This window comes from Bombus huntii, unplaced genomic scaffold (genome assembly GCF_024542735.1).
Source record: "Bombus huntii isolate Logan2020A unplaced genomic scaffold, iyBomHunt1.1 ctg00000068.1, whole genome shotgun sequence".
Taxonomy (NCBI): domain Eukaryota; kingdom Metazoa; phylum Arthropoda; class Insecta; order Hymenoptera; family Apidae; genus Bombus; species Bombus huntii.
The window spans coordinates 431,564-439,789 of record NW_026099327.1 but is presented as its reverse complement, the minus strand read 5'-3'; the positions used below and the strand labels follow the sequence as shown (position 1 = coordinate 439,789).

Genomic DNA, 8,226 nt, shown 5'->3' with positions numbered 1-8,226 from the left:
CTGATTTCCTTTGAGATAATGAGGGGTGATTGAGTTGGTATAACACTGGGATTCACAGTATTATAAAGTATATATTTCCAAGCACTTAGTTACAAAAGATTTGCGTGAAGAATGCGACTCTCGCGCTATGTGCAGACTGCCGCGTTAGGCGTTAGTTGGTAGACCGTCGCGTTAGGCGTTAGTTGGGAGACCGTCGCGTTAGGCGTTAGTTGGGAGACTGTCGCGTTAGGCGTTAGCTGGTAGACCGTTTGTCGCTCTTTTGTTTAATACGGAAGAAAGTTCGGTGTGGGTGTGCCCCTGTGCCTAAAGAACGCGGATTCGTTGGTCCCACTTTCGTTAGGAAAAGTGAGGGTAACGAACCGCGGTGTCGATTGGTCATGCTGCACTACTGCTCGAAGGGATGAGTAGGGGGTCTTCTACCATCGTGGTGCGTAAATGACTGTGTGTATGAGAAAACCTAGCCTGTTTTATTACAGGGCTATTCGGGTTTTCCTAATGGGTGCATACCCGCTTTCTCCGTGTTTTAAAGGCGACTAATAAACCCAAGGACACCTCTAAAACCGACTGTGTTTCGAGCATATTTTGGCTTGCAATTCTTCAAGACAATCGGATTGAAGACATATGGCGAAACAATGCAGGGAAGTGAAAGTTATGGTGGGTCCTTAGGTTTATTGAGGGTCGAAGTGCCGTTACGCAGGTCGGTTGTTGTCCGGTCGCGCGGGCTGGCGAGCAGATGTTTTAGGCGTCGTAACATCCTCCCCCCGTTGAGAGGGCACCGATCAAATTCTGGCTGTGGAGTCTGGTGTGTCGTTGGTGACCTCCTTCGCTCCGTGTGGGCGTTCGGCCTCGTCTGGATCTGGGTGGATGGGTAAGGGGACCAGTCTTTTGACGCCGCGGTCCAGGATGCTTGTTGCCGTCTGCACGGTAGCGGTCCGGATGATTCCGTCGGCTCCTGGATGGACCTTGATTACGCGGCCCAAAGGCCACTGCATAGAGGGCACGTTGTCCTCCCTGAGGATTACTACGGTGCCTTCATGAATGTTGTGTTTGCCCTTGTCCCATTTGCTGCGGCGGGTTAACTCGTTTAGGTATTCTCGATACCATCGGCTCCAGAAGTGCTGCTTAATCTGGTGAATGCGCTGCCAACTGGATAGCCGTCCTGATGGAACTGTCCTGAAATCACGCTCCCGTAAACTGGTTAGGGTATCACCGATTAGAAAATGACCGGGAGTGAGGACAGGGGGATCTTTCGGATCGGATGAGATGGGAGTCAGTGGGCGTGAATTGAGAATGGCCTCAATTTCGATCACAAGGGTGTTGAGGTGTTCAAAGGTCAGGAGCTCCGTGCCGACCACGCGGATGAGATGGCGTTTGAACGATTTAACTGCGGCTTCCCATAAGCCGCCAAAATGTGGTGAGTTCGGAGGATTAAAACGCCATTGTATTTGTCGGTCGGCGAGAAAATTCTGTACCCTATCCTGGTGGTCGTCGGACTGCAATAGGGTCCGGAGTTCTTGCAGCTCCCGATTAGCCCCGACGAAATTGGTGCCGTTGTCGGTGAGGATCGTTGCGCAGTATCCTCGCCGCGAGATGAAACGGCGTAGCGCGGCCAAGAAGGCGTCGGTGGTTAGGTCGCTGACTAACTCTATGTGGACCGCCTTTGTCGCCAGACAAACGAATATGGCGGCGTACGTCTTGATTTTACGTCGGTTGCGGTCCCTCCTCTCCTTGATGTAGAATGGGCCGCAGTAGTCGATTCCGACGTTCCTGAACGGCCGCGATTCGGTAATACGCGCCTCTGGCAAATCACCCATCAAGTATTCCACTGGTGGAGGGTTGGCTCTGCAGCAGCGGACGCACCTTCTGAGAGTGCGCCATACCTGGCTACGGCCGTCGATCGGTCAATAGCGCAGTCTCATCGCGTATAGGGTAGCTTGGGTCCCTGTGTGATGATTGTTCCGGTGCTCTTGTTCTATAATTAGCTCTGTCACCGGGGATTTCGGTAGGATGATCGGGTGTTTTTGGCTGAAGGGTATGGCGGAGTTGGTTAGTCGCCCTCCTACTCGGAGTAGCCCATCTTCGTCGAGGAAGGGGTTTAATGGCTGTAGTTTCCCTCCAACGTCCTCGCTTCGATTTTTTTGGAGGATCCGAATTTCAGGCGCGAAATGCTGGGATTGTAAGATTTTTATTAGCCTGTTGTGCGCTGCGGTCAGTTCGTCTGTGGTGAGATGGGCAGTTCGGTGTTGCTTATGTCTCCATCGAAGACACCGGGCGACGATTCTTATTAGTCTTGGCCAAGACGAGTAGCGATGGAGGAGAGTGTTGTCGTTAACACTCGTCCTCAGACAGATCGTCTTCTTTTGCTCCGGGAGGTCGACTACCGGTATCGGGCTCCAAACCGGCCAATAGCTTTCGCTTTGCAGGAGCCACCTTGGCCCGTTTTTCCAAATGGACGGACATAGGAATTCCTTGGGCGTCTGGCCTCGGGAGATGAGATCCGCTGGATTATCGTCGGTAGGCACATGACGCCAGTCGGAGATATTGGTCTTGGTCTGTATCTCAGCGACTCGATTCGCCACAAATGTTTTCAAGGTGTGCGGCGAAGACCTGATCCAATGGAGTACGATGGTGGAGTCAGTCCAGTAGACTATCCGCGATATCTTGGTCGTCAGGGCCTGTTGTATTGACGAAATCAAGGACGTCAAAATAAGTGCCCCACTTAATTCGAGACGTGGTATGGAGAGCGATTTGAGCGGCGCTACCTTCGACCGCGCCGTGAGGAGTCGAGTCCAAATATTGTTCTTTCGGTCAGTCGTCCGCACGTAGACGCACGCCCCATATGCCCTTTCGCTAGCGTCACAGAATCCGTGGAGCTCAATTTTCGTTGCGGATTCTAGGATGGTCTTCCGAGGGAACCTTACCGCATTTAACAACGGCAATTGGGTGTGGTATTTGATCCATGCTGTGTGTACGTCTGACGGAAGGGATTCGTCCCAATCTACCTTCAATGTCCAGACTTGTTGCAAAATCATTTTTGCTCGAACGATTACCGGCGCGAGCAATCCTAGTGGATCATATATTTGTGCGATGACTGAGCTGATTGATCGCTTTGTGATTCGGGAAGTGTCACTGTTCGTCTTGACCGAATATAGTATGGTATCGTCGGCTGAATCCCAAAAGACGCCGAGTGTTTTTAACGTGGATGACTCACCGAGATGTAATTTCTGCTTGGTGTCTTCCTCAGGTAGCCCTCTCAGCAGATCCCGATCGTTTGAGGCCCATTTGCGGATATTTAGACCGGCTAGCTTAAGTAATCTCGTGAGATCATTCCTGATTGATAGGGCTTCGTCCTTCGTATCGGCTCCGGTCAACGCATCGTCGACATAGAAGTCTCGCCGTAGGATCTGCGCTGCTCTCGGAAATCGAGGTCCCTCGTCCTCTGCCAACTGTTTGAGACATCGGATGGCCAGATACGGGGCTGCGGATAGACCGAACGTTACGGTGTTGAGTCGGTAAGTTTCGATCTCTCCGTTGTCGGCACGCCACAGAATCTTTTGGTAGGGACGATCTTCTGGACGTAGGAGGAATTGGCGGTACATCTTCTCGATGTCGCCGGTAAGGACATATTGAAATGACCGGAATCTCAATAGGATGTTCCTCAGGTCTTCTTGTAATTTCGGACCCGTATGAAGGGCGTCGTTTAGAGACACTCCCGTGGTACTTGAAGCTGAGCCGTCGAACACAACCCGTAGCTTGGTGGTGTCGCTCGATTCCTTGGTCACGCCGTGATGTGGTAAATAATATCCGTGGTCGGTGGCGTGATCCGTGTTGATCTTTGTCATGTGACCCAAGTCTAAATATTCTTGAATCACAGCACTATACGCGGTTTCATATTGTTTGTCGCGTTGGAATCGGCGATGAAGAGAGGCGAGCCTGCTCATTGCAGTGGCCTTCGATGACCCTAGTGAGGAAAGCTTTTCGTTGAACGGTAATGCAACGATGTATCTGCCTTCCTTGGTTCGTCGGACATGGTTTCGGAAATGTTCTTCACATAGTCGTTCCGATTCCGAAAGATGAGTAGTGGCCTGTCCCTCGTCGATCTCCCGAAACCGTGCGAGGTCCTCTTGCAGAGCCGTTGTGGTTGCGTGGAACGTATTTATCGCGGTTTGGGACGTGGGACTCCCCCCGATTACCCAGCCGAAGCGTGTTTTTTGTAGACGTAGTTCAGGTTCGCCTGGTTGTGCCAGATTGACCTGCCCGATGCACAGCGACGCGAATGTTGATCCGGTACTAAGTAAAACATCGATCGGGGCTGGGCAATGGAATTGTGGATCGGCTAGATGAATATTTCTGGGTAATCCCAGACTCGAGGGATCGATGGGCTCGCTTGGTACGAGGATCGATATGGCCGGGATAACAAGAAATCTCAATGTCTTCTTGTACTCGCCGTCCGTCGACGTGATGGTGGCCGTGGTGTAACGTTTTGCCGTGGTGCTCAAATTGTCGAGGGCTCCGATCTGGATCGCACATCTCCTTTGCCTTATACCGAGGGAGTTCGCGAGCCTGTCGGTCATGAAGTTCATGCTCGACCCAGTGTCGAGTAAGGCTCGGGCTCGGATTGGTTGTGCCTGTTTGTTCAAAACCTTGATCTGTGCTGTGGCCAACAGATCATGATGCAGAGGGGTGTGGGGAGATGTGTTTGTTAGTCCGATCCCCCTTGCTGTCGTAGTCTCGGACAGTCAGTTTTGCCCCGGTTGGGACTTGGATGAAGAGGTTGGGGTGGTGTTCCGGATCCGGGCTGAGCGTGACTCGTACGAGGAATGCTCTTTCGTACCTCTTGGAACCGAAGATGTATGCTTCCGTGAAGTATCGGATGTTCGCCTCGATTTGTGGGACGACCGCGACTTCGATGATCCCGATGGGGATTGTTCGGTGGAGGCTCGCTTGTGTGATGAACGACTGCCCGACGATCGACCGCTCGGTGCGCGACTGCCCGACGACCGACCGCTCGATGCGCGACTGTCCGACGACCGACTGCTCGGCGACCAACCGCTTGCCGACCGACCGCTCGACGATCGACCGCTCGACGATCGACCGCTCGAAGATCGACCGCTCGACGACCATGAATCTACCTGGGTTTTTTCGCGGTGTAGATACGTATGGTGTCGGTGACCGCAGATACGACACGAACCCGATGTACACTGTGTCGGCGAATGTCCTGTGCCTAGGCAATTTATGCACAACGATGCCTTCTTCACGATTTGAAAACGTTTGGTCGCTGATTTGGCCTTGAATATTTTGCAGTGTCTGATCTCGTGATGTCCGTTGCAGGTCGGACACACCACCGTTCTGCTGGTTGTAGCAAGGGTTCGCCCATGCGGTATGGTTGTTCGCTGACTGCGGTGTTTGTGTGTTGACCCTTTTGATTCCTTCTCTTTAGAGAGGAATTGAGTCCCGTTCGCCCGTGTTTTGAGAAAGTCTATCAGATGCTGATAGGATGGCACCTTTTGGCGGGGCAGTGTGCGTTGCCATTTACGCAGGCTGGACGCGGGCAACTTCGACGCGATCAATTCGATCATCGCTATGTTTGAAGTGACGGGCTCCTTTAGATGTTCGAGCGCCTTTAGATTTACGCTGATGGTTTCCAACAAATCCTCTAGGGCCTCTGGAGTTTCCCTTTTGATTTCCGGATAATTACGCATCAGATTCCAATGGCGCATGCAGATTTGGAGGGGGCAATTGAACTTGTCCTTCAGTGTATCAAGCGCGATGGAATAGTTGGCCTCTGTGAGTTCTAATGACTGGATACTCTGTGCGGCCCGTCCAGTTATAGATGAGCGTAGATGCTGGAACTTTTGGACATTCGTCAAACCTTCGTTAAGGTCCACTATGGATGTGAACGTGTCGTAGAAATAGGTCCAATTCTCGAGGGCACCGTCGAATTGGGGCACGCGGACCTCTGGAACGGTGGTCGGCTCTGGTTTCCGGCACGTCTCACCTCTTGTTGTAGTCGACGGGGTTGTTGCTGATATTTGCTCAAAGAGCTCTCGGAACCGCATGTCAAGCTCCCGATGCTCTTGCGATAACGAATCTACCCGCGCATCTTCCCCCTCATCTACCACACCTAACTCTTCTTGAACCTCGAGTATCCTCCTCCAAAGCTCATCGAACGAGCTGCGGCAAGATGCTAGGAAGATTCTGTTTGCCTTCCCAGACGCTTCGTACTCATCGAGTTCGCGCCTTATGGTTGCAAGTCGACGGGCTAGGACGCCTCGTCTCCGCCGTAACGTGCTGATTGATTCAGCTTGGGCCATGTTTGATTTTGATAATGAACGCCCTTACCTTGATCAAATGGACGTTGATCTGGGATTCTGTTGCTAATCGTTACGATGCGGCGTGGGCTCGTGTAGATGCTGCGCGACGGAGGTGCTTCTCTCCGATGGCGGTTCCCTTGCTCAGTTGACTAAGTGGTTGGAACTTGGATCTCACGCGACACTGTATAGTCACTGGTCAGTGCACTTTTTGGTGGCACGAGATCCGGCTCGAAGGACCATGTAAATTCGACCAATCGCGGGGAGACGTACTCGCGAGGAGAGTCGTCAACGGGGGTCGTAAATCCCCGTTACGATTATAACAATCGACACCACGAATTGATCGATCCCCTGATTTCCTTTGAGATAATGAGGGGTGATTGAGTTGGTATAACACTGGGATTCACAGTATTATAAAGTATATATTTCCAAGCACTTAGTTACAAAAGATTTGCGTGAAGAATGCGACTCTCGCGCTATGTGCAGACTGCCGCGTTAGGCGTTAGTTGGTAGACCGTCGCGTTAGGCGTTAGTTGGGAGACCGTCGCGTTAGGCGTTAGTTGGGAGACTGTCGCGTTAGGCGTTAGCTGGTAGACCGTTTGTCGCTCTTTTGTTTAATACGGAAGAAAGTTCGGTGTGGGTGTGCCCCTGTGCATAAAGAACGCGGATTCGTTGGTCCCACTTTCGTTAGGAAAAGTGAGGGTAACGAACCGCGGTGTCGATTGGTCATGCTGCACTACTGCTCGAAGGGATGAGTAGGGAGTCTTCTACCATCGTGGTGCGTAAATGACTGTGTGTATGAGAAAACCTAGCCTGTTTTATTACAGGGCTATTCGGGTTTTCCTAATGGGTGCATACCCGCTTTCTCCGCGTTTTAAAGGCGACTAATAAACCCAAGGACACCTCTAAAACCGACTGTGTTTCGAGCATATTTTGGCTTGCAATTCTTCAAGACAATCGGATTGAAGACATATGGCGAAACAATGCAGGGAAATGAAAGTTATGGTGGGTCCTTAGGTTTATTGAGGGTCGAAGTGCCGTTACGCAGGTCGGTTGTTGTCCGGTCGCGCGGGCTGGCGAGCAGATGCTTTAGGCGTCGTAACATTCCTAAATTCCAATTAATAAGTAAAAACCGGAACGACCAAAATTCCCTGGACCGCGTAATCCGCATGAAAATACAAATTCAGCGTCGAATTCGAAGAGATAGATGAAAGAGGGATTCGATGGTAGAGCAAATCGGACGAACGGTTTGTAACACGAGACATTAATAAAGTTGGTGGAGCCGCGGAAAGCGGATGGAAATGGAAATTTTCCGATTTTAATATCGGCGAATGCATCGGGACGCGAGAAGAAAGATCAAAAGGTTGACTGTTGATTAATTTGAGCGGCACGCGAGCCACGAGCCCCGAGCCCCGAGCGTCGCGATGCTCGCGTGCGCCGAAGCTACTGCGATCGAGCGAGCGTCGTAACCTCGGTAAACAACCCGTCGTATAATATTACGTACACTGATCAACGATTCGGAAAGGGAGTTTCGCTAACCGGGGCATCGCCCCGCCGTCGTGCGAAAATAAACTAATTAGCCTTTGGGGACGTCGAGGCATGCCCCTCGACGCCCCAGCGGATTTCAAGTCGTCGATTTTACAGCTAGCTGCTGTTACGTTCGAACCGTTTGTAAACCAGTGACGCGCAATTTCGGATAGCGATTGCGATCGAAATCCGACCCCTCTCGAGAATCCTACGGAAAGAGAATTTCTTTCGCAGTGGTTGGTCTGGCCGATCCAAGTTTCGGCGCGCGTTGTCGCGATGCCCAATCGCTGCGTTGCCGATCGTCGTTGCCATTGGAACGCGCGGCGAGCGAACAGCCGTGAGTTTGCTCTGTACACTCAAGGCCTGAACTTAAAGGCTTAACGACCTG

The 8,226-nt window shown here is 51.8% G+C and overlaps 2 protein-coding genes across 2 annotated transcripts; both read right to left on the bottom strand.

Annotated features, from left to right (window-relative positions):
* Positions 1-779: 779 nt before the first annotated feature.
* Positions 780-1,814, bottom strand: LOC126876268 (uncharacterized). The gene has a single exon (XM_050639118.1). It carries the CDS (start codon positions 1,812-1,814, stop codon positions 780-782), a length of 1,035 nt encoding a protein of 344 aa, XP_050495075.1.
* Positions 1,815-1,901: 87 nt separating this feature from the next.
* On the bottom strand, positions 1,902-6,314 carry LOC126876267 (uncharacterized). Its single transcript, XM_050639116.1, has 2 exons — positions 5,192-6,314; positions 1,902-4,654 (listed from the first exon to the last, which is right to left on the bottom strand). The coding sequence occupies exons 1-2, from the start codon at positions 6,312-6,314 to the stop codon at positions 1,902-1,904; spliced, it is 3,876 nt and encodes a 1,291-aa protein (XP_050495073.1).
* Between the last annotated feature and the right edge of the window lie 1,912 nt (positions 6,315-8,226).

Bases quoted from the DNA above. Each gene is read 5' to 3' on its own strand.
- LOC126876267 (XM_050639116.1), bottom strand. From the start codon at position 6,314: ATGGCCCAAGCTGAATCAATCAGCACGTTACGGCGGAGACGAGGCGTC. The intron at 4,655-5,191 runs GTTCGTGTCGTA...TGTTGGCCACAG, and splicing joins GCCGACACAGTGTACATCGG to CACAGATCAAGGTTTTGAAC.
- LOC126876268 (XM_050639118.1), bottom strand. From the start codon at position 1,814: ATGGGTGATTTGCCAGAGGCGCGTATTACCGAATCGCGGCCGTTCAGG.